Source organism: Alosa sapidissima, chromosome 9 (assembly GCF_018492685.1).
Source record: "Alosa sapidissima isolate fAloSap1 chromosome 9, fAloSap1.pri, whole genome shotgun sequence".
Lineage (NCBI taxonomy): Eukaryota > Metazoa > Chordata > Actinopteri > Clupeiformes > Clupeidae > Alosa > Alosa sapidissima.
The window spans coordinates 10,588,797-10,614,970 of record NC_055965.1 but is presented as its reverse complement, the minus strand read 5'-3'; the positions used below and the strand labels follow the sequence as shown (position 1 = coordinate 10,614,970).

The following is a 26,174-nucleotide window of genomic DNA, read 5'->3' as shown; positions in this document are numbered from 1 at the left end:
TCTTCTGAAATAATGTCAATCTATTTTTGTTTAGTTTCAGAGGCAGATGCCTCACAGGTCCCCAACTGGCAGCTTTGTTAAATAGTACCCACAAAACGCCACTGTCAACATCAACAGAAGAGGTGACTTCAAGACAGAGGTGGAAAGTAACGAAATACATTTACTCACGTTACTGTATTGAGTAGTTTTTCTGTGTATTTTGTATTTTTTAAGTAGTTTATAAAATCGGTATTTTAAATTTTACTTGATTACATTTTGAGCGAAGTATTGTACTTCGCTACATCAAAAATCCCATCCATTACTTGAGTAAACAAAAAAAGTTAAGACTAACGAAAACAGAAAGGGAGAGAAAAGTAATCCCGCCCTAAACCACTAGCCTAGTGATAATGATCAGCATGTAGCCTACAACAGGACATGAATCAAGCTGGCGCCATGCAGTCTTTCTGAAAGTGATGGGAGATGGAGCTGGATCACAAAATGCATCAGATTACATGTGTAGCCTAACCTATGAAAGTGTATTTTCCGCTATTTCAATGGGTTGTCTCAGTTCGTTTTAGCACTAATGATAGCGGAGATATTCAAGCAAACACCATGGGATTTCGTGTTTTGACGTTTGTGCTCACCTTTCTTTGGAAAGAAGTTTATTAGCAGTTGTTTCCCCTCGTTTTGATGTCTCTCTTTTTAATAACCTGACTTGGCTTTCTTGGAGAAAGACATTGCACCAGCAGCACAACAATTAGCGGTCCACTACTAGCGATGCTCAACTAAATAAACAAAAGATAGACTACCTTATGAATCGTGAAGGTGGACTAAACCATTTAGCTCTTTGGCAAGGGAGAGTGAGAGTGACCTTAGACAGTTTTCACTGTTTTGTATACAGAATCCAGTCAGTCAAACTTTAAATTTCGTCTGACATTCATTTTGACATTTAATTTTGAAGTTAAAATATTCAGGTAAAATAAATATATGGTGGACATATAGTCATATATATTTTCAGTAATTAACTTAAACTTCCAGTGAGTCTATTCGAAATGTTCACCACACATTATATTAACACACATATAAAAAATCCAAAACATAAGAGTTATGTGTATTAAAGTGGAATGACACAGGAAAAAAGTATTGAACGTGCCTACTGAAATTTCTTCAATACTTTGTGGAAAAGCCTTTAGACAGCTTCAAGACATTTCCTGTATGACAAAAGGTATTAGTCACAGTATCAGGTGTGATTTTGGTCCATTGTTCTAAACAGATTCCAGGGGTCCCTCTTGTGAATCCTGATATTTAGTTACTTCCAGAACTGTTTAATTGAATTTAATTGAATTGGCTGCCTTCAAGTCTTTCTGGAGCTTTCTCCGAGTGGTCCTTGGCTCTTGGAATTGACTATCCTTCTGACTCCCTGGTCAGAAATATTGCGTGGCCGGTTGATGATGCAGTGATGTTTCTTCCACTTGCAGATAATGGCTCCCATGCTGCTTACTGAAGATTCTGAAGTTTTGAAATGCATCTGTAACCAGTTTCATTGATATGTTTTGCAACAATAAGGTTGCAAAGGTCTTGGGAGAGCTTTTTGCTTTTATCCATCATGAAATGTTTCTTGTGTGACACCTTGGTAATGAAAAACCTTTTTATAGCCCATCAATATGTAGGCTACTAACCAAGCTTATATTAATTTGCACAGATAGAAAGGATAACTACTCTAACTACTTACAGATTCCAGCTCGTTCCTTCCCTTTCCTTGCCTTAGTGCTTTTTCTTAGCTTGTTCAATACTTTTTCCCTGTGTTATTCCACTTCATTACACATGACTACTTATGGAGTTGTTTGGATTTTTTATGTGTGGATTACCTGAGTTATTAATGCCTGGTGAAAATGTTGTGCCCCCTGTATTCCACTTTTCAAGGGCCCTCTCCTCCATTGGGGCCCTATACTTCCCACTCTCCCCCCTAGTTCGACGCCCCTTTAATCTGCTGAACCTTCTGCTCATTTCCAAATATAAAAAAACTCTCTGCAACTCAACATTAGCCTGCCTGCCTCAGCTGCCTGTGAGGGGCTTTTCAGTTGTGCTGGATTACTGTTCATTGCAAAGCGACGCAAGGATGAGTGCAACTAACTTTGAAAATCAACTACTGCTCAAACTTAAAGGAGAACTCCGGTGATTTTTCACATAGATCTCCATTTCTCAACGTCACCGAGTACTGTCGGTATGAACAAAACTGAAACAATCGGTTTTACCTAGCTCAAGTTGCTGCAGCTACAGCGCTACACACTAGGAGCATGAACATGGCTGCCTTAGCTGCTGGCTGCAGCAACTCGAGCTAGGACCAAAGTCCTTTTCAGGCAAGTACCTCCACTCCACTCGGCGGCCATATTGCAAAACTTTTTGGGCACTTATCGTGCATCTATTTCGGCAGAAATGCGTGTGCGTAAGGCTTCACGACACCAATCTTGCTCCAGCAGCGAGATCACAACAGATGATTGGCACGATGGCACTCAATGTATTTTACAACACACCACATGATTGGCTCAATGTATTCACATGTCAACGTTTTGCTGCGGAAGGGTTGTGATATTTTGTATACAACTGACTAACCCCATGCATTACTATGGAGGATTTTTTGAGTGCTGTATCTCCTCATTAGAAAGTCTCTGGTAAAACTGGTTGTTCTGGTACCCCCCCCCCCCCCCCCCCCTATAAAAAAAGTAACTAAGTAACTTTTACTTAAAGTACATTTTAAATGAACTACTTTTTACTTTTACTTAAAGGAGAATTCCGGTGTGATATTGACCTAAAGTGTATTGAAACATGATACCGAGTGTGAACGTATGTCTCATAGCCCATCTCGACTTGTCCCCTGCACTCCAAAATCTGGCGCTAGTTAGCCGATGCTACCAACATCTTTTTCAGTAGTGGTGCTTCGGCATCGGGCTAGCCATGCAAATAAATCACTGTTTTACACCTATTTACGAGGCTCAATGTATCTCCACACTTCATTGGTAGACTTCCTAGGGCCCTGACATTTAAAACGAGACATTGAGAACTTTGAAAAAGCACTGGTAGTTTACTTACAAGACGATTTATACAGACAGTATCTTCACGAAGTTTAACGTTTGCAGCCATCTTGAATTTAGTCACGATAAGTCGAGCAACGAGTAAGAATGAACAGGTATGATAAGGGATCAGATTCCAAAAATAATTCAGTGGAAATGCATGGATTCCAGTTTCTTCCAGTAGCAGCAACTGGAATCCATGCATTTCCACTGAATTATTTTTGGAATCTGATCCCTTATCATAGCTGTTCATTCTTACTCGTTGCTCGACTTATCGTGACTAAATTCAAGATGGCTGCAAACGCTAAACTTCGTGAAGATACTGTCTGTATAAATCGTCTTGTAAGTAAACTACCAGTGCTTTTTCAAAGTTCTCAATGTCTCGTTTTAAATGTCAGGGCCCTCGGAAGTCTACCAATGAAGTGTGGAGATACATTGAGCCTCGTAAATGGGTGTAAAACAGTGATTTATTTGCATGGCTAGCCCGATGCCGAAGCACCACTATTGAAAAAGATGTTGGTAGCATCGGCTAACTAGCGCCAGATTTTGGAGTGCAGGGGACAAGCCGAGATGGGCTATGAGACATACGTTCACACTCGGTATCATGTTTCGATACACTTTAGGTCAATATCACACCGGAATTATCCTTTAAGTACATTTTCAGATCGGTATTTTAACTTGTACTTGAGTAATATTTCATCAAGGTATTGGTACTTTTACTTGAGTACAATATTTTCGTACTTTTTCCACCTCTGCTTCACGAGATGTAAAGATAAAGCCATATCAAAATATTAAGATGGGCAAAAGAACACTTGTTATGGTCAGAGAAATAGATCTCTTGTGTAGAGATCACAAAGAAGTATGTCTGCGAGACACCCACCAAATGCTGGAGAAGTGTTTCCCTCCATCAGGCATGGTGGAGGGAATGTGATGGTCTGGGGGTGCATTGGTGGTAGTAAAATGTGACATTTTGTCGCCATATGGAAATCATATTGTAATCAAAGTCAGTGGTTTGTTCCCTGCTGCTGCTATCAGTATTTTCCACTGCACGCTCTGTGCTATCTCTAACAGAAATTTCAGGTTTCTGGCGAAGTTGCCGCAAATTTCCGGCAATGTCATATTTTCACATGCAAATTAGGTTTCTGGCAAATTAACTTTTGGAAATGTTGCAGCAATGTCATTACTGTACGCAAATTAGGTTTCCAGTTAACACCAGAAGTTCACTGGAAGTTTGCCATTATTGGCTAAGTTTGCTGGCAAATCACTGGTGAACACATTTGCTATTAGATAGATAGATAGATAGATACTCTCAAGCGCAGCTCAGAAAAGAAACACTGATGCCTAGAGGGAGGTGTGTCGCGCTATTCATCTATAGGGGGAAGATTGAAACAATCAATTAGATCAATGCTGACGGAGCCGAAACAGAACTTGTGTAATCAAGATGCAGTTAGATAAAGCAAAAGCATGTGATTGGCCATAAGGTATGGTTATGAATAACAGTGCACACAGCTGTGTTTAATTGTGCCACGGCTCAGCTGATATTGTTTTTGCAAGACCGTTACATATGGCAATAAATCACTCGTGAAGACAGAACTAGTGATTTTGATTGAAGGAGGGCAATGCCAGTTAAAGGGATATTCCACCATTTGGGGAAATACTCGTTTTCCACCTCCCCTTGAGTTAAACAATTGAGTTTTACCTTTACCCAGTTCATCCAGCCGTTCTCTGAGTCTGGCAGTAACACTTTTAGCTCCCGCTCATTGAATCAGATTAGACCGTTATCTTATAGCAGAGATGCTAACGGTCTAATCTGATTCAATGACAGCATTTCAGTCCGTTCAGGTATACTTTTTCTGGTCTTTGCACAGTGACGGTCGCACAGGTTTGTGGGACATGTGCTCATGGTATTCTAGTGATTGCAGTGGTAGCATAGTGGCTAAGGAGCTGGGCTAGCATGCCGTAGCCTTAAAATGTGTGGGCTCAGTCCCTGGCTTCCACTGTTGTGCAAGGTGCGTAATGCTCTAATGGCCCTTGTAATATGATTGGCGTAAGTTGCTTTGGATAAATATGTCTGCTAAATGAATAAATGCAAATCTAAATGGTGATCACAGTTATCCTGCTAACACTTCTCCTGTTTTTATTTTTTATTTTTTTGGGGGGGGGGGGGGTTGCCTTTATTCATGTAGGACAGTGAAGATGGGATCGTGGGATCGGGAAATGACTGCAGGTCGGATTCCAACCTGGGTTCCCATGGGCACTCGGACCCATATATGGTATGAGCGCTGTAGCCAGTTGCGCCACGGCACCCATCACTCCTCCTGTTTTAATGGTTATATATGGTATACTGTATATGGTAATATGTATTTAGCAAATCAAAGTCAAACCATGATGCATAACGTTAATGTCATGAATGGCCAAACACAAGAGGAAGTTAGCTCGCAGGACCGCGTACTAGCTCTGACTGTGCCATTTACAGGTAAATGAGTGAAATGCATTGTTTTTTTATGCACTATTGATGTATGTCTGATTGTCAGTTTTTAAAAGTTCCCAGCTAGGGAGGCACTAACAAAACAAGCAACAGCATGTTGTTACTCTGAGCAAGCCATGAGCAATGGATCACTGGTATTTTGCATCCAGAGGCGCATATGTGGAAATTCACCTCTCGGCAAGAAGCCTGGCTTGCAAAAACAGAACCTGCAGGTTTGAGGCGACTTACTATCCCTCTGCAGTCTTTGCGTCCTTTGTTCTCTTCCTTTCCACCAAAACAAAACACTCAGGGTTCATGATTTGTCTCTTAAATGTCTTGTGTTACACTCTTGAAACAAATGTGTTGGACATGACACAAACTGTGTTGTCCCATATCTGGACACCGAGATAGACAACACAAGTTGTGTTGTTTTCAACGCAAGTTGCATTATTTTCATCACATATTCTGTAATGAATAACAAAAGCAATGTGTTGGAATGAACACAAACTGTGTTGTCCCCTATCTGGACACAGAGATGTGTTTTCAACACATTCGTTTTAAAAGTGTACCCTGACATTAACATGAAAGTTACAATCTGAAGTCTCATCAATGATGTACATTCCCAAAGTATAGGCAGGAAATGCATGTATGGTTCTGTTGATGACTTACTAGTCTACTAGAATTACGATTCTAACATGGATCACAGTGTACTCTCGAGAGTAACCTAACCTTATGTAATACTTATTTAAAGCAGCAAAAAGTTTACTACTGAAACATTTGCGATGGAAAAAGAACATGCTGCCTCTCCTTAGCCTTGAGACAAAGCAAGGTTTGTTCTGGTGGAGCTGGCATGCTGTCAATTTACTGAGAGCTTGTGCCCGAGTGTTTGAATTCACAGTTTATGAGTGTTGATTTAGTTCAGCTGGAAGTTGTCTTGGCAACACAACATGCATGAATTGAACTGTCAGTCAAGGTGTCATTGACAATAGAAGACGCAAAGTTCACGCACTCTGCAATGTCAATATTAAGATACTGATATGAAGATGCAGTCTTACCTTGGGCAAGCTATAGTCACACATATGGGTTGCATTCACCCACTTATGTAAACTATGTTAGGAGTGTGCATACTTTCTTTTCATGCATTTGAACACACCTGTAGTATGTGTGGATATCGGTGTACTTTTGCCAGTATGTGCACATGTGTGTACATGCATGAAGAAAAGAGTTGAATGCAAATGTGCATTGAGTGTGCATTATTCGCTTTCGTGGTGCTGGGTGTAATTGCAAACATGTGTTTATCCCTTCAGTCATTTGGGAAAAAGCAACGAGCTGAGGGAAGAAAAAAAGCAGAGTTTGCACACACATGCACAGTGATTCATGCATGCAACACAGACAGACACACACACACACAGACACACACACACACACCTCTGCACCTCTTTCCATCTTCACAGCACTTTCACCTCCTTGCATCGCTTCACCTGCCAGATATCTTTCCCCGCTGGGCACCAATGAGGGGCGGAGAAATGAATGATGTAATGCCCCCTTATTCTTTCTTCCACCCATCCGTACACTGCCCTTCATCACACCCTTTCTGCCCCCCCCCCCCCCCCCCCCCCCCCACACACACACATACACGCACACACACACCCACACACACATCCACCCATCCTCTATCTCCCCCCTCCCCCTCCTCTCGAAGCATATAAGCCACCTGGTGCCCAGAACTCCGCTACTCCAGAGCTCCTCTGTCGCTCTCTCCGCTGCACACACTCCTCTCTCCTCTCCTCTCCTCTCCTCTGGTTTGACAGCAGCAGCCATGAGCTACAGCAGTCGCAGTTACGTCTCGTCCTCGGGCGGCTCCATGAGGGGTGGACCCCTCACCTCCTCCCGCGTCTCCATAGTGTCCAGCGGCATGGGTGGTGGCATGGGCATGGGTGGTGGCATGGGCATGGGCATGGGCATGGGTGGCGGCGGCGGGCGCCTCAGCTCCATGCGGGCCGGCAGCGTGTACGGGGGCGCGGGGGGCTCGGGCGTGCGCATCTCCACCGCCTCCTCCTTCGGCTCTGGCGGCGGCGGAGGCGGCGGCGGCTTCGGTGGTGGCTACGGCTTCGGCGCCGGAGGCTGCATCGACCTCGGCCAGCAGCAGGTAGGCACCAACGAGAAGGCCACCATGCAGAACCTGAACGACCGCCTGGCCTCTTACCTGGACAAGGTGAAGACTCTGGAGAAGGCCAACGCCGAGCTGGAGGTGAGGATCCGTAAGTTCCTTGAGAGCAAGACCTCGCCCACAGCCCGAGACTACTCCACCTTCCACACCACCATCAGCGACCTGCAGGACAAGGTACCATTCTCGTTGCGTCTCATAGCTGCATGATACCGTCTGCTGTCTGACTGCTTTTTTTGTTTATACTTTGTTTCTTCTCTCTTAGTTCATTGTTTCTCTCAGTCCATTGTTTATTGTATAACTGTTGCGCAATATACTTAAGTCACACAGTGTGCAGCAACACTGACCCCTGCTGAAAGCAAAAGGAAATAACAAGTGGTTCAATTCCTCAACACCTCTAGATTCAGGATGCCACCCGAGTCAATGGAGGGATTTACCTGAGCATCGACAACGCAAAGCTGGCAGCCGACGACTTCAGAACCAAGTAAGTCCTCAATGCATATCCTATTGCGTAGATCGTGGATATTTGTTAATGAATGAGACATAATTTATTCTGAGACAGAAGTCATTATTAAATGAAGACACATTTACAGTCTGAAATAGCACAACTAAGACAGGCGACAGTTTTGCCAAGAATCGTGAATCTAAGACCTGTCATACATTTCCAAAAAGCCAATAGTGAAGCAGTGGTGCTGGTACAGTTCTGAAAATGCTGTGAATGTGCTTAGGTATGAGAATGAGCTGGCAATGCGTCAGTCCGTGGAATCAGACATCATGGGGCTGAAGAAGCTCCTGGACGAGCTGACCATGACCCGGTCCGACCTGGAGATGCAGATCGAGGGCCTGAGGGAGGAGCTCATTTACCTCAAGAAGAACCATGAGGAGGTGAGAGACCAGTGCTGATCAGGGAGACTAAAATAGACCAATCTGCCTAGAGCATGCGCCGATTACAGCTAAATATAATATTCATCTTTCAATAGATAATCACTAGTTTTAATCAAGGCGTGGGAATAATATATTTGTATGACACATTAACCTATACATTGATATACAGTACAGTATATTACCATTACAGTATATAACAATAAAACAAATTGAGTGGTAGTAGTGGATTGGTTGGGGTGACCTATTCTGCACGCTGTGTCTCTCTCCCCCACAGGAGCTTCTGGCCATGCGTGCTCAGATGACCGGCCAGGTGCACGTGGAGGTGGACGCCGCGCCGCAGGAGGACCTGTCCCGCGTCATGGCCGAGATCCGCGAGCAGTACGAGGCCGTCTCCGCCAAGAACCAACGCGAACTGGAGAACTGGTTCCAGACCAAGGTACGGCAGAACCACCATCATTTACAATGAAGTATATGATACACTGGCTGAAGTCAATTCACATGGCCTAATATAGACTTCCCTTTGACTTGGCCGAACAAGCACGCTCGATCGTGTTTTATGCCCCCAACGTCCTAATCCCACCTAATCCTAAACATAACCCTAACCCTAACCTTAACTCATGCCTATCCCTAGCGCCTTCCAGGCAGTGCTGCCTTAAATACAACGTTGGGGGCATAAAATACCAAGAAACTATAAGGACCCTTGTTATTAATATTGAGATATGCCATGTGCAGAATCATTTGCAAAAGGTTTTCCTAATGCTGGTGATGTTTCTGTCCGTTTCCACAGTCAGAGTCACTGAACAAGGAAGTGGCGGTCAGCACAGAGACCCTGCAGTCGTCCAAATCCGAAATCAATGAGATCAGACGCACGCTCCAGGGTCTGGAGATCGAACTGCAGTCACAACTCAGCATGGTAAGAGACAGCCACTCCTGGTACTTTCACTCCTCAACTCTAAATCCTACTACACCAGTTAAGATCAATAGGTCAATAGGATGTAAATTAGCCCAAGGATAATTCAATGCATCAAATGATCACATTTATGTTTTAATTGCACACTGTCCCTTACAAATAAAATTGAAATTGAATTAGATCTAATATTATTGAAGCCATTTCTCTCCCATAGTTCTCCTCTATATATCTAGTGCTCTTATTAAAACCCAATGAACCACTTCCATTCATTATGTCCATCTCACGGAGCCCCTCTTCTTCCCTTGTGCCCCCGACAGAAAGCGTCTCTGGAGGGCACGCTGGCGGACACGGAGGGACGCTACTCCATGCAGCTGTCCGGTCTGCAGGGTCAGGTGACCATGCTGGAGCAGCAGCTGATGCAGCTCAGGGCCGACATGGAGCGCCAGGGCCAGGAGTACAAGTTGCTGCTGGACATCAAGACCCGTCTGGAGATGGAGATCGCCGAGTACAGGAGACTGCTGGACGGAGAGGCCACCAGGTGGGTGGGAGATAGTGTGTGTGTGTCTGTGTGTGTGTGTGTGTGTGTCTGTGTGTGTGTGTTTGTGTCTGTCTGTGTGTGTGTGTGTGTGTGTGTGTGTGTGTGTGTGTGTCTGTGTGTGTGTGTGTGTGTGTGTGTACTGTAAATGACTTACATGACAGTGATTTTCAACACATGTTCCTATTTGAAACCACTTTGTAATTTTAAACATGTTTTTTTTCTTCTTCTTCTCTTCAGCCTCATCTCCTCTGGGAGCAAGTCCAGCACCAGCACAGTGATGGTGAAGACCATCGTGGAGGAAGTGGTGGACGGAAAGGTGGTCTCGTCCTCGTCTTCCATCATCGAATGAGCAGTCTTGTCCTCTCCAGAACACTCTCCAAACATCAGGACAACCTAACTTTGCTCAAGACTGCATTGTCTGAGCCAGACAGTGAATAAACTTGACTACTCGCACACAACAAAGTGCTTGTCAATGTGTTCTTTTTTTTACACTGAAACTTATTTTATGTAAATGTTGTGCAAAATGATCAACAGATTTAGTTCAGTTGGTAAATTCTATGGTAGTGGTCAGTTTTTCTGAGGGTTGTCATAAGAGTATACCAACTGTGGGGAAATAAACTGGGACAGTATACACATTACCCTGCATCACCATAAATCAACAATGATATTCTTTCTTTTGAAATAAGACAACCCTAGTTCACCATTTTTAGCGATTTTACGTAAATGTTGTGTAAAATTTGTGCAAAATGATGAACAGATTTAGTTCAGTTGGTAAATTCTGGTAGTGGTCAGTTTTTCTGAGGGTTGTCATAAGATAATACCAACTGTGGGGAAATAAACTGGGACAGTATACACATTACCCTATCAGCAGCATCACCATAAATCAACAATGATATTCTTTCTTTTGAAATAAGACAACCCTAGTTCACCATTTTTAGCAAATCCAAGCCCAAGATGTCATTCTGGACCTTTTTAATTTGTAAATCATCACACAGACACATGCATAGCTTTAACTCAGTCAGAGATAACAGAAGCTCTTCGCGCCTGAGAGGATAACATGTGAAGGGACAGAGGTAAACTCTTTTTAGACATTGAAGCAGAGTGACTTTATTCAGTCTTCTTGCTGATATCTAGTTATCATCATCGGAATGCACATCAATGTCAACAGTCTTGCTGGACTCCACAACTTGTCCGTCCACAATGGTCTCCACCACAGTAATAGTCTTGGTTACAACTAGGGATAATAAAGTATAACAATGGTCAGTCAATGTTAAGCAAAGGAACAATAGCAAACTCAAAACACATGTTGCATGCAAATATTTAACCTTATTGATTGCAAAACACACACTTTTTAGATACTCCAGCACACGTCTAACATTGATATTTATGTAAAGAAGTTTTCATTTTTAGGCCCTGAATTTTCATGCAATCCCCAGATTGTAAAATTACCCATATGATAAGAAAATAAAAAGGACTTACTTTGAGTTTCACTGTGAATGAAAAAAAAGACAACAGAAAAGTGTATTAGTCATTAATTTTATCATGGACATCATGGATGCACACACACACACACACACACACACACACACACACACACACACACACACACACATATATATTCTAATCCTGTAATGCAACCTAATCTCTCAAAATGCACATCAGCTGAAAGAGGAAATATTCCCGGGGTCTCACCTCTCCTCTCCGTCCAGCAGTCTCCTGTACTCAGCGATCTCCCTCTCCAGCCGGGTCTTGAGGTCCAGCAGCTGGTCGTACTCCTGTCGGGTGTGGGCGATGTCGGCGTGGAGCTGGCTGAGCTGCGTCTCCAGTCCGCTCACGTTGGCCTGCAGGCTGGCCAGCTGGGCGGCGTAGCGCTGCTGAGTCTCTGCCAGCGTGCACTCCAGCGAGCTTTTCTGTCGTAGCAAACGAGTAGGCAAGCAGTGAGGGGGGGGGGGGCTTTAATTGAGGGGTCAGCCTTTGGCTTAATTAAATGTCACCCGCTAATAATGTGGAACATGGCACCAGTGCACCACCCAGTGGCTGAATCACCTCAGTGTCCAGTGGCTTTCATCAGTTACAGTAATCAGTTCAGTGTGGACTTGTAAAAGGGCCTTAAACGCAGTGGAACGCAGACTGTGTGACGCACAGGGCCTGGGCCATGTTCCGCAGTCGAAACAGACTTGCTCTTGTTTTCGAGTTTGCTGCAGGGTTTTTTTGTTTGGCAAAACGTCTGGAAGTTTCCCTGCATCTCGTCCAAGACACAATAAGCTGGCATGGTGTTCGGTTCCATGCCACTTTGCTAAAACCTTCTTTTTTTTTTCAATCAAAACTTCCAGCCTCATGCCTCCTCATGCTAATGATAGGCCTTTTTGTGTTCTCAAACTGAGCCCTGAAGCTTTCAATTCATATGTAATTTGGCTTGAATGAGTCAGACAGCGATGACTCAGTTGGTTTTTATGTATGAATAAATGCCCAACAGAACAGAACAGTGTGTCTGTGTGTGTGTGTGTGTTTATGTAATCAAGTATTGCCTGGCATAGTTGGCCTACCATGCTGTGGTGGGACTGCAGTTCAATCTGCAGCCTTTGGAAGGTGCTCTTGAGCTCCTTGAGCTCGGTGCGGGACAGACTCAGGCCCTCATTCTGGGTGAGCACCTCCTGCTCCACTGTGACGACCTGCAAGAAGATTAACATGATTAAAATTAACATAACATCTATGCAGTATAGTGTTGTATTAATGCGTTATGTGCCTTGAAATCAGAGCCTGGGATCTTGATGTCACTTTGCTCTACATATTGATCTTCATGGAGAGCACACCTGATCTTGTAGAGTTAAACTAATCTAGACTGTGGTGATTGTGTTGGGTTAAACTAATCTAGACTGTGGTGATTGTGTTGGGTTAAACTAATCTAGACTGTGGTGATTGTGTTGGGTTTACCTTGCTCTGGTACCAGGCCTCCAGCTCGCGTTGGTTCTTGGCCGTGACAGCCTCGTAGTGCTCCCTGATCTCCTGCATGGTCTGGTTGAGGTCCATGGACGGTGCCGCGTCCACCTCCACACTGACCTGCCCGCCGACCTGGCTCCGCACAACGGCCAGCTCCTGCAGGGGTCAAATAGGTCACCATGGTTACACATGTCATACAGACACTCACACAGGACTACCAGAGCACAGAGAGTTAAATAGTACAGCAGTTTTGCTGGCAGAGAACCCCGCATGATTATGCAGCTATGCTTGCTGGCCTTGATTGCTTCTGCTTTGGACATAAGGTCAATGTGTCTTCTTAACTGTGTCTCAACAAGGCGGCGTTAATTTGTAAGGGAGAGTCCAGTAACAGTAGTTGTAACCAGAGCCATATAAAGGTACGTTTATATGGCTCTGGTTGTAACCATTATTACAGTAACATGGCTCTGGCTAGCCGGTCTCCAGCTCTGGTGAGTCACACAAGAGATACTATGACATATGCTGCAGGAATGCAGAGAGAGCATGACTTAAATTCATAACAGGCTGTCTTAATTAGATTATATTTGACAACGGGGTTTTAGTGTCCAAGTTCATTTGAGGGTCGTTTTGTGTGTGTGTGTGTGTGTGTGTGTGTGTGTGTGTGTGTCTGTGTGTGTGTGACTGTGTGTGTGTATGTGTGTGAGTGTGGTCATGTAAAAGACCTCCATTGCATAGGGTTTAAAGGGTAAACATGAGCTCATGCATGTACGAGCTTGCTCCTCCTCCAGAGAATAGAAAGGAAGGATGGAGCAGGGCAGCAGGAGAGGAGAGGAGAGGAGAGGGGGAGGTCACCGTGGACACACACACACACACACACACACAGTTGTTTTTCACATTTTAGCCTCCAGAATGGAAAAATGTGCGCACAGAGGAACGAATAAGAATAGCCTCCCCCCTGTGCCAACCCCCCCCCCCATCCACACACACACACACCACACACACACACACACACACACACACACACACACACACACACACATACACTCGGACCAAGCAGGGAAAGTTTGTGGCCTGCTGTGTAAGCTCTTTCACCACAGGGTCAGAGAGATTCAGGAGCTTTAGCGTCCTCACCATATTTGGAGATGCATTGGGACCACTTTCACTAAAAAAAAAAAAAAAAACATTCCATGGTGGGCATGGTCTCATCAATCAACCTCCGCTAAAATATTATGCACTTGAGCAGCCATAGTTTATCTGAAATTGTCTGTTCCCCGGCTTATGTGAGCTTGCCTAAAATACACTACAATGGGTGTGAGTCATGTCAGTTGAGTACCCTGCAGGGCATGACAGAACATTGAACGATAGATGCGCTCTAGTGCCCCTCTTGCTTAATCCATCCATAGAGAGAGAGAGAGAGAGAGAGAGAGAGAGAGAGAGAGAGAGAGGCGCACGCATACTTCTAATCTGTGCAAAAGAAGCGCACTTCTTATCTATGCTAAAGAAGCGCACTTCTTATCTCTGCTAAAGAAGCGCACGCATACTTATTATCTGTGCTAAAGAAGCGCACTTCTTATCTCTGCTAAAGAAGCGCACGCATACTTATTATCTGTGCTAAAGAAGCGCACTTCTTATCTCTGCTAAAGAAGCGCACGCATACTTATTATCTGTGCTAAAGAACGTACTTCTTATCTCTGCTAAAGAAGCATACGCATACTTATTATCTGTGCTAAAGAACGTACTTCTTATCTCTGCTAAAGAAGCGCACGCATACTTCTTATCTCTGCTAAAGAAGCACACTTCTTATCTGTGCTAAGACAGGTAGGGCGGGCGATAGGAGGTGTCGGTTATGTGTTTTGTTTGGCATGACAAAACCTATTCTGCTCATGGACATGATATAGGCTTGAGAGTTGTCCTACCTACCACTGCTTTTAAAAGATGGTTGCTGTGGTAGTAAGCTAGATGCAGATGACTGAGTTATTGATATATAATGATATATAATGAGGGATGTTTTATTTGCTTGTGAGATGATTCATATAACACTAGGCCAACATGATCATGCCAAATAAACCAAATGTGTTATTTTTGCTCAAAAAGGAAGCTATTCATTATGTCAGCAGGTTGTGTCAGTATTAAGATGTCTGCAAAACATTCAAAATTACCTCTGGAACTAGATAGATAGATAGATAGATAGATAGATAGATAGATACTTTATTGATCCCCAGGGGAAATTCAAGGGGAACTCTATCTCTCCAACCAGTGCGTGTATGTGTGTGTGTGATGGGTGGAGGGGCTTACCTCCTGATGGTTCCTCTTCATGAAGACCAGTTCCTCTTTCAGGCCCTCGTACTGCATCTCCAGGTCTGAGCGCATGAGACTCAGCTCATCTAGAACCTTCTTTAGGCCGGCGATATCAGCTTCCACAGACTGACGTATGGCCAACTCATTCTCATACCTATTTCAATCAGAATCAGAAAGGTGTTCATACAAACTGTGGGCAGCCGTGGCCCACTGGTTAGCACTCTGGACTTGTAACCGGAGGGTTGCCGGTTCGAGCCCTGACCAGTGGGCCGCGGCTGAAGTGCCCTTGAACAAGGCACCTTACCCCCTCACTGCTCCCCAAGCGCCGCCGTTGTAGCAGGCAGCTCACTGCGCCGGGATTAGTGTGTGCTTCACCTCACTGTGTGTTCACTGTGTGCTGTTTGTGTTTCACTAATTCACCGATTGGGTTAAATGCAGAGACCAAATTTCCCTCACGGGATCAAAAAAGTATCTATACTACTATACAAACAGGTCACTAATATTGTGTTGCACTTCCTAGAGCACAAACCAGCTGACAGAAACTCAAATTTGATTACCTTCCCACACACAAACACATACACTAATGAACTGAAAATGTCATGATCTGACACTCACACACATATCATACATGCATACAAAAGAGATAACGAATTACTCACTTCACTCTGAAGTCATCTGCAGCCAGCTTGGAATTGTCAATGGACAGCAGAAGCAGAGAGTTGCCCTTGTAGGCAGCACGGATCTGAGAGCAGGCAAAAGACCAGAACCAACTTTCAGTTGATACCAGAACATTTATAACTGCACCATGTTCAATGCCACTGGTTGCATTCACTCCCTAATACATTACAATATTAATAATACATTAATACACTATTAAAGGAGAATTCCGGTGTGATATTGACCTAAAGTGTATTGAAACATGATACCGAGTGTGAACGTATGTCTCATAGCCCATCTCGACTTGTCCCCTGCACTCCAAAATCTGGCGCTAGTTAGCCGATGCTACCAACAGCTTTTTCAGTAGTGGTGCTTCGGCATCGGGCTAGCCATGCAAATAAATCACTGTTTTACACCCATTTACGAGGCTCAATGTACTTTGAAAAAGCACTGGTAGTTTACTTACAAGACGATTTATACAGACAGTATCTTCACGAAGTTTAACGTTTGCAGCCATCTTGAATTTAGTCACGATAAGTCGAGCAACAACACATTATACTAATAATTGTGGGACATTATCTCTGACAGCTAAGACAAACCAGTGAGATATTATAAACAGCTCTGAATAATGTTTATAGTAGACAAAAGCCAACATTCAAGCCGAGAATAGTTTTCCTTGTTGACTTGATCTCACGAGTCTTTTTTTTGTCTCAACGTAAGAATGTTTTCTGTCTTTTCCACTTCCAAGCCCACACACAGTGCTGGAATCTGACACCTCATATAAACATACTTCTATTCAACTGCCCAGTGAGCATTTGACATGCATTGGCAGGCACTTAGCTAACATGAGTCCCTGCCGTTTCTACAAAATCATTAAAGCAGTTCCACCCCAAAGGTTTTTCTAGCCGTCAGCCGATAAATAGATTACCTACAGGCAATTTCCTTTCTCCGCCACCAGAGGTCATTTAGAGGTCAACTGTAATTGCCAGTTTTCTCTCAACTCTCTGTCTATCTAGTTATCCAAATGATGTGCATTGATAGTGTATTTACTGAACTTCGGGTCAACCGAACCTATGTAAACATGTTTAAACTTCCATTTGCCTGTCTATCTACCCCACATTGTCTAACTAACCAGCCGACACACACACACACACACACACACACACGTTGTGTCCACCCCGCCCCTCACCTGGTCACGCAGGTCATCGACCTTGGCCAGGTGGGCCGAGTGGTCGTGGCTGACCACGGTGTGCTGCTCGAGCCATAGGCGGATCTTGCGCTCCAGCTCCGTATTCTCCTTCTCCAGCGTGCGCACGCGCTCCAAGTAGGACGCCAGCCGGTCGTTGAGGTTCTGCAGCGTGGACTTCTCGTTGGCGCCCACATGCAGGTCCAAGCCGGAAGTGGAACTCGGCAGGCCGTTGGCCAGGTTGAAGCTGCCGCCGGACATCGCCGAGCCGTAGAGACGCGGGCCGACGCTGGCGGTGGAGATTCGGGTGCCCTGGCCACCAGCGCCACCGTAGACGCTCATCGTTCTGGGGCTGTAGGATCTGGAGATGAAGGACATGGTGCTCGTAGTTTGGCTGGCTGGCTGGCTGGCTGGTAGTGAAGAGGTTTGGAGGCTGAAGGCTGCTGGAGTCTCAGCGAGGTGAGTGAGGAGAGACACAGCCCTGGTCTCCCTTTTATCTACCTGTCCCTGTGTCAACCTGGAAGGGGGCGGGGAAGGACATAATAGCCTTACCTGTTGCGGACAACAGGTAAGCCCTCATCCACTCCGCTGTGTGTGTGGGTGGAGGGGTGGGCCCAGAGAGGTAGGGGACATTATAGGGGTAGGGGGTGGTGCAAGTGTGCCGGCAGGGGAGGAATGCCCCTGACCTGCACAACCTGCAAAACAGCATTTTTAATGTTTCCTTGTTTCTTTTTCTGAAAAAAAAAGGAAAACACAAACTCTGACACAGAGGCCAGCTGAAGATGATGTTTGTGTCATATGGCGAGATTATGGTCTATTTTATTTCATGTTGTGTTTTCATGTGTGTGTTTGGCACTGTTTTCCCTTTTTCTTAATTTGATCTGTTGTTGTTTTGTGATTTAATTTACTATGCATGCATTATTTTAGTGGTTGTTTGACCGTGATTTAGAATGTGGGGCAACGCCCCCGTTTTCTCTGCCCGACCACAGGTGATTACGATATGAACAGCTGTTGGTAATTGCCACGCCAAATCACAGACTGTTTAAAAAAGCGAAGGAACTGGATATCTGATATCCTGTGAACTCTGCCTGTTGCAGCCCTGTTCCCCACGTTTATTGCTGGGTAGTCGCGAGTGTCTTATTTGGTTGCCACGATCGTATGGATTATTGTCTGCTTGTGTCGAAGCCTGAAGTTTGCTGATGTGCCAGTCCCGCTATCCATTCGTTGGCTGCTGTGTGTCCTCGTCTTCCCCTCTGCTGCGCTAAGATTGCTGCCGTCCTCTGCTGTGCTGTCCGGAGCCTGCCTCGTCCGTCCTGGGCCTGTGGTTTTGTGGAGCGCTGTTCAACAGGACGGAGCCAGATTCGTCTGCTCCCAGTTTATTGGTGAGTGACGCCCTGTGTCAGGCTATGCTGTCTTCCCTCGTCCAGGCCCGTCGCTAGAAGGCAAGCAAACCAAGCAATTGCTTGGGGCCCCGAGCTGGCCAGGGGCCCCAAGACAACGACTGGTTAAAAATAAAATGCAACGACAAACTGTGAGCGCCCCTTTGATAGTCAATGCAGTAAAGTGCAACGACACTGTTACCGGCAATACCGGGATCCCCTAAAGGGGGCCCCTCTCAGTAGTCGCTGACAGCAGCCAGCCAGCCAGGTTTGTGGTCTCTGCTGCTGCCGCGAAAATATAAAACTTCGGCAGTCATAATGAAGCGGAGTTATGCGTCCAGAAGCCAGAAGAGAAAGGAAGAGGATGACAAGAAAAAACAAGATATAGTGGTAAGTGATAAATTACACTGGATAAAATAGCTCTACTTGTCTTGTACAAATGGTGTAATGTCGCAGCAGGAAGGCTAGCCTAGCAAAAAATGTTTATGTTAACTACCTGCCTGACGGCCCATGCTGCTTGTAACAAACTAAAACAGTTAGCGCAACTTTTTTTTCCGAATGGACGGAATATGGTTACATACTGTAATATGTTTATTAACGGGATAAGGAAGACGCAGATCTGTTCCAGAATCACTGTTTATCGTATTTAATGACATAACATTGCTATAGCTTTGTAATAGGTTTTGATGAAAGTGGCATAGCTTCTCTGCTATACTAACTATTCGACCATGATAATCTATTTACCAAATGGGGGTTAGGAAAACCACACGATAAATTGTGTGCATCAAAGCAGACTGGAACATTCATGTCTAGTAGTATTCATGCACGCCAGCTGTTTACTGTCTTTAAAGCATCAGGTGCGTCTGTCTAATTCTCAAACAGCAGAATGCTTAAATGCTATGTTAAGCTACAAGTAGGCCTAGGTCAATGTATAACATTAGCTTGGGATGTTTTTACAGTAAGCATTGGTAGTTGTGAAAGCAGCTGCATCCCTTCTAAATATCAAAATATGGAAATGCTAACATATCTTTTCTTTCTCCCTCAAGGTGCTTTGCTTAAATTTCTCAGCCCTCAGGCTCTTCCTAAGGATACCTCCACTGATGAAGATGGCCTGAAAGGTTAATCTTATATGTGTGTGTGTGTGTGTGTGTGTGTGTATGTACTTATGTGTGTGTATTTATGTTGGATTTTTAAATTGCTATACAACCTGCACTCTTTATAGTTTGAACAAAGCATCCTTTTTCTGCATAAGATGGCAGTGTTTTATTTTCTCACTTTGTGAGAACTGAAAAATGTTAATGTGAGTGTGTGTGTGTGTGTGTGTGTGTGTGTTTAAGTATGTTGGATTTAGTTATTGTGCACTTTTTTACATTTATATTGGATTTTATGGTACTGTGGTGTTTTTGCAAATGTTCAAATGTTCAAAACTAATGCACAGTATATATATGCAACTGCAGTATTGCATTGTCAAAATTGTGTATTTATATAAACTGTGGGTGAACTTAAACTGTATGGCTATGAGGTGGTTCCTGTAGGCTTTGCGTGCGGTGGTGGTGGTGGGGGGGGGGGGGGGGGGGGGCTCCATGTCCATTTTGCTTGGGGCCCCCAAATTCCTTGAAACGGCCCTGCCCTCGTCTGAGGTTAAGATCCACTTCTCACTAAATCGGAGTGCTCCAGACTTTCTGCCGTAGTCATATCCCTATATATATAGCCTATGCATATTCACGAATTGCAGTGATTTTAAGTTGGTATTGCACGGTTGTTGCTCTTCTAGTGTGGTGCTGTGCTTATTCTGTGTTTGGAGATACTGGCGGCCTTCTCTTTGTTTGTGTGAGTGTTGTGCCGGTGCATGCGAGTGATTGACAGGTGGCCTGCTGTGTAGACGTCACTGCCTGGTATGAGACGGACTTGTGTTAGAGGAACCTCTTATGGACTGTGGCTCCTAGCTACGAACTTCAAGTGGACTTTTGAATCTGTTTGTCTGATGTCTAGCTTTTAAGCTTGAGCAAGTGTGTGTGTGCTTGGTGTACCCCTTTTATTATTGTAATCAGAGATTGTAATAAATATATTTTTATACTAAAATCGTTGTCTGGGTAAATCTGTTGTGTTGCTTCCACCAAACTAAAGAACTTGTAAGTAAAAGAAAGTTATATTATTTAATAGAGTCCCCAGCTCTCCAAATGGGTGGTGTAGTTGAGCTACTTTGCTTGTATCACATTTGTCTACTGTAGATTGGACACTCCTGTATGCCAGGTGCATTGTGATCATCTGTGAACACATTTGTGAAACCGCCAGACCATTAGCAGCCCCATCGCCTTACAGAAGTGTTTTCATTCTAAGGTCTTGCCATAAGCAAGGAGGTAAGGCATGTGATTAAGACTCGGTGTTACACATTTCAGTGTGATTTTTTGTTACTAGGAGAGTAAATTGACACATTTAGCGCATTTGATACAATTTGATACAAAAATTACAGCGACTGGGTAATTTTTGTATGTGTCGAATGGAATTTAAATCACACATCGAAACGTTGTACTAAGAGATAATCCCTGAGCTCATTAAAATGAAAATGCCCAAGTTCATTTGCTTTTGAGCAATTGTTATTCTAAGAGAGGCTCAAACGAGTTTTTCTAGCCTAGGCATTCATTTACATACCATTTACATGATCACATGCCATAGTAGCTCACATTGTTAGAAGAAATAGTGTGAGGAAAAAAACAACTAAATTGTTTGAGTTTTGAATGCCTTAGATTGCGAGTCCTTTGAATGTGGCCAGGCAATTCCCTGTATTGTTGTTGTTTACACACGGATACAACACAGAAGAAATTCAGGTAGCCTAACACTTTACTTGACGAGTGAGTTCATAACACATTCATAGCAGCTGTCATAAACTGCACATAAAGCATTCATGACTGTTTCATGAGACATGACTCAACATTCATACCAAACCTTTCATGAATGTGGAAGACAGAACGATGACAACTTGTCAAAATAAAAGTCCAACAATCGCAAAGCAACATTGCCGTTTGTAAATATTTCATGAATATATGTCTATAATATAGAATATAAAGTCTAGGCCTACATCGAATGTCACTTTACAATACAAGTTGTGTAATCACTGAGTTTAACACTGGGAGGTAAACTAGCCTACAGTACATTCAGCTGACCCGTATTTGTGTAACCTGGAACGGTTGAACATTCCCAGTAGCAAAAGATGCATGCTTTCATTCTTCACAAGAGAACACACGTTATCACACATGTTGCATTCTCGCATGCAAGATCTGAAATCTTTTGCAGATTATGCAATTTGCAGATTCATTTGCAGATATGTGGGTACAGGTACGATTCGTTCTTGTACTGTGTGTTTCAGACTGACAGCCCTGGCCTCAATGTACATTTTTCAACACTCCGTTGTCTTCGAATGGATAAGAAGATAAGCCAGATTTAGATCACAGTCACGGTCCTTCTATACAATGAGAAGGTGACAGAGAAGATGGGTTCAGAAGATTCTCCTTTGACTAAGATGGAGGTGTTTACTAAAGATAGAGTTGACGTTGGGAGTATACGGAAACAGAGCCTAAGCTATCTTGCCCAACTTGTTTAGTGGTACATAGACCCTTTCAATATGTTCCTAGAGGGTTTCCTGTTGAAATGTTCAAAACCAACGCAGATACTTTTAAATGAAAATTAATCATGACTTTAGAGTGATGCTCTACAAAATATCCACTTTAAAACTTAATTTTGAAATGTTTATTTGTCCCCAAGTTACCATTTGCTCAATGCCGTTAAGTAGTTGTTAAGCCGCCAGAAATGCCCTAGGAACGCACCTGTTTGTTTATGCAGGGTCTGTTGCATCAAAGAACCAAACACACTAAACATGACCATCACACCAGCAGCTCTCCTCCAGGCCTGAAGGGGGCAGAGAACCCAAACGCATTGGTGGACCTAATTTCAGCCAGTGCACCTGCCAGATAGGCATGGGTTTAAAATGTATGGGGTTAGCTTAGTCACCCTTTTGCTTGGATTCCTCAGCCTGCAAACCATAGATATAAGAAAGCTAGCTATCGCATTGGGCCCCAGAACGTACGTAAATAGCCCTGCCATCATGGTGGGGGCAACAATCACTGGAGGCCAATGGAGAAACAGGTGTCTCTGATTGGAAATCAGACAGGTGTCTCTGATTGCCGGCAAGTGTTGCCCATAGAAAATAAGGTGTTGCCCCCAGCTATATGGCGGCACGTTCACATATGCTACCTAATAGAACTCAACGGACAATGTGGTATCTAGCTTTCTATATCTATGCTGCAAACAAGTCAAACACACAGCTCATTGTTCAATTATAAAGACACAACTGTTTAAACATCTCCTTTATTTAAAGCCATGAATATTGTTTACTGTGTAAAGTAATGCATGCTTATTTTCTGTTTATCTTTAAGGTTATCAACCTATTCCCTATTTAATTAAATTCCTTTAAATCACTTTATTCCATTCAACCATTCAACTGTTCCAACATCAACCAATGCCATCAAAATCCTTCTAGAAGAAAAATAAAAACATCAAAAAGGAATTGAGTTGTCCCTTTGCATCCTTAATGTGTTGAACAAGCCGTTTTCAAGTTTGGACAGAGCTGAACTCATTTTAACACATAGACAACTTGACAGTATTCCTGCATATATCTCTGCTTTAGCTGCAAATACTAGATCTAGCAATACAATTTTATAAGGAGACACAAGATGACATCAAGCTTCACTCTATTGAATTTGACTGTATACTACTTCTGTTTTCTGTTGGGTTCCTTCATCTAAGGCCAAGCCATATTTTGGAACAAGTCCCAAAATATCTGGAGCCACAAATATTTCTAAAATGTCTTTGGGGTTCCTCTGGGAGCATTGTCTGTTGGCTGTGAGATGACCCGTGCCATCGGATCTGACAGACCTCAGACAGAAGGCCATTCAACAACCTTCTGACACATAGTTTTGGAGATCAAGCATTTTCCAGTCAGCATCCACTGGGCTGGAACCCTTATTCATGTAAAGCTTTCAAAGACTTCTGCAAAGAAGCCAACTTTTCTGGAAAATCAGTTAGGTTATTAACTATTCAACTACCTGGAGTTATTAAACTATTCAACTATGACTATGTCTACTGTTGAAATACCTTTAACACCCATTATCAAGAGCTTGCTTTCTGTTTATGGTATCAACAAACCATAGAGAAAAGCAAGCTTCATATTTCAGTTAGCAGTTGAAAAACAAATACAATGGGAATGTGTGACTCGGTACAGGCAAGCTGCAATCATGGCTCAGATCCAAACAGTGCATTCCTCAGCTATCTCCTGCCTGATGCATCAAAGTAAAAAGACTGGCAGTGTCACAGAGGGGGATGAGACCAACCATCTATCACAGCTTCAGCAAGTCCTGGCCCATGATAATGAGGCATCCTTACAGCTATGGGAAGAATTCAAGAAATTGGACTGCTCTTCTCACGAGGCATGCAGGAGAAGACATACACTGAATGCAGGGGAGTATTTTCTAGTGTGCAACCTGCCCTGCAAGATGTTATATGATGTTTATGAAGGCTGATTTGATAGCTTGAGAATACGCAGCTTATCCCCCTTTTTCTCTTGGATTCTGAAGTCTTCGCTCAACCAAGAAAGATCGTGCTATTTTCTTGTTGTAGCTGATTTACCTGATTATGGTAGAGTGCTATCTTTTTCCTTTCCATCCTCTCTTTCTGACATTGTGTGAATTTGATGAACACAGCACCACTATTTTTTTGTGATATTCACAAACTTTTAACTGAGGTATCTCGGTTGTCTTATATGGATGTAATACAACTCACAATAAATTGGGGTGGACATGATACTGCTCATTAGTGGCATTGCTAACATTGTGTTCTGCCAATAGGCTTAAAACTCTTCTCATAATAATATTAATATCATCTAGTCGAGTGCCGTTGCTAGGAATGCTCTGTTCATTACCCCAATTCACTGACATGTTTGACACCACCACCACTCTGCTCCATCTGAACAGATACTAGGGGCATGTCTCATCTCCACAACCATGATATCAAATACCGGCAACCACACCCGTTTTTTTTCCCCCACAATGGCAAATTATAATTTCCTGTAACTTGAGAAGGAGGCACAAATAACATCTCAGCTCAGCCCCCCCCCCCCCGACACACACAAAAAAAATTGCCAAATCCATCTTTGGGGGGGAAAAATAAAGTAAAATTATATAATATCTATTTGGTGCCTCCTAGTGGTCTGTTTTAAGAAAAGCATAGGTAACCTGTCATGCCACCTGCCATGGGTGAGATACTGTTTTCTGGTAGTCTGTCTAAGCATGCATCCATGTGTGGTTCTGTCTTATATGCCAGAATCAATATCTTTGATCTTCATCAAATATGGCACAGTTCATAACTGAACTGTGAACTGATTAAGTACTCAAAGTTGCAGGGTCAAAGGTTAGGGTCACATGTTTGTGTCTCCTACCCATGTTCACAGTTTCTCATTGACACCTTTACACATCATAAACTCTATTGGGTATAGGTCATGGGGTCAAAGGTCAAGGTCAACTTCTGTCTAAGGCACACAGATTACGGCTGGCGGGGGCATACTAATCAATGCTTTGCATAGAGTTTGATTTGATTTACAAACCTAGTTTTCACTGTTCATGGGAAAGCACAGCATTTGACACATCATTATGTCAAAAAGCAGAATGAAGATCCTGTGATCACCTTCTGAGTGATCAACTTCTGTTTATGTACATACGTTTGCATGCCAAGGTTTTGAGTCTGAGTTATAGGTCTGCACTCCCGCAGTAGACCCGCGGGTCCCGACGCAAAAGAGTGCGGCGCGGGACAACTTTTGAAAGCTCTTTGCGGGAGCGGGCGGGATGAAAGAGGTGCGTTCGCGGGTAAGGGACAAACCGATGATTCATTGCACTCCCGCAAATTAAATATGTGCGTAAAATTAAATATGGAAATGATTAAAGTACTGTTCATACTGTAACTATAGTTCAGCTGGATGTTCTGTTACGCAGCATTAAAAAACGGGGTTTAAGCATAACTGACGGATAGCGGGCCTATAGCCTATATTGTCGTTTACGTGGGTTCAGTTTGTTCCTGCTGCTCATTGTCAAAACTCGAAATCGAAAGCATGACAGAGGAAGAGGGCACCAGACTAGGCCTACTTCAGTTGTTAGCCTACATTCAGAACCAAAAAACTGACATCTGGAGTGTGCTCCTTTCGTGAGACAGAAAGAAAAGCTGAATAGGCTATATCCCTCCTGCATGCGGGCTTTAGCGGGCGGGAGCGGGACATCATGTTACAGATGCGGGCGGGAGCGGGACTAAAAATGACACATTAATGCGGGAGTGGGCAGGAGCGGGACAGAATATTGCGGGAGCGGGCGGGGCAGACCTCTAGTCTGAATTGTCTCAGTAAAACCATCAAAAGCACAACATCCATCCTTCCTCCTGTCCTAACCCCTCCTTCTAATTAATTTTGTGAAGGAAACAAGGAAGGAAAGATAGGATGGAGGAATGAAGGAGAGGCAGATATGAGAAATGAGATGTCCTGCTCACTTCACTTTTAAGAGACGTCAATTACTGATGATGTGGCGAAGCGTCACCTCTAAGGCTAGAATAAACCGACCATTGTCATGCACAAATTGCATAAAATATGAACTTATATAGTCTAT

General features: G+C 43.7%; 2 protein-coding genes across 2 annotated transcripts; one reads left to right on the top strand and one right to left on the bottom strand.

The window, feature by feature from the left end:
- Positions 1–7,247: 7,247 nt before the first annotated feature.
- Positions 7,248–10,479, top strand: krt15 (keratin 15). Its single transcript, XM_042105546.1, has 7 exons — positions 7,248–7,861; positions 8,086–8,168; positions 8,413–8,569; positions 8,844–9,005; positions 9,357–9,482; positions 9,797–10,017; positions 10,255–10,479. The coding sequence occupies exons 1-7, from the start codon at positions 7,337–7,339 to the stop codon at positions 10,364–10,366; spliced, it is 1,386 nt and encodes a 461-aa protein (XP_041961480.1). The 5' UTR covers positions 7,248–7,336; the 3' UTR covers positions 10,367–10,479.
- A 469-nt stretch (positions 10,480–10,948) lies between these two features.
- krt98 (keratin 98) lies at positions 10,949–17,556 on the bottom strand. Its single transcript, XM_042105550.1, has 8 exons — positions 17,099–17,556; positions 15,912–15,994; positions 15,250–15,406; positions 12,952–13,113; positions 12,564–12,689; positions 11,710–11,927; positions 11,497–11,507; positions 10,949–11,251 (listed from the first exon to the last, which is right to left on the bottom strand). The coding sequence occupies exons 1-8, from the start codon at positions 17,471–17,473 to the stop codon at positions 11,148–11,150; spliced, it is 1,236 nt and encodes a 411-aa protein (XP_041961484.1). The 5' UTR covers positions 17,474–17,556; the 3' UTR covers positions 10,949–11,147.
- Between the last annotated feature and the right edge of the window lie 8,618 nt (positions 17,557–26,174).

Coding starts and splice junctions, on each gene's coding strand:
- krt15 (XM_042105546.1), top strand. CDS start 7,337: ATGAGCTACAGCAGTCGCAGTTACGTCTCGTCCTCGGGCGGCTCCATG. Junction 9,006..9,356: donor AGAACTGGTTCCAGACCAAG/GTACGGCAGAAC, acceptor CCGTTTCCACAG/TCAGAGTCACTGAACAAGGA. Junction 10,018..10,254: donor CTGGACGGAGAGGCCACCAG/GTGGGTGGGAGA, acceptor TCTTCTCTTCAG/CCTCATCTCCTCTGGGAGCA.
- krt98 (XM_042105550.1), bottom strand. CDS start 17,473: ATGTCCTTCATCTCCAGATCCTACAGCCCCAGAACGATGAGCGTCTAC. Junction 15,995..17,098: donor TCGATGACCTGCGTGACCAG/GTGAGGGGCGGG, acceptor GCCTGCTCTCAG/ATCCGTGCTGCCTACAAGGG. Junction 13,114..15,249: donor TGAAGAGGAACCATCAGGAG/GTAAGCCCCTCC, acceptor TGACCCCTGCAG/GAGCTGGCCGTTGTGCGGAG.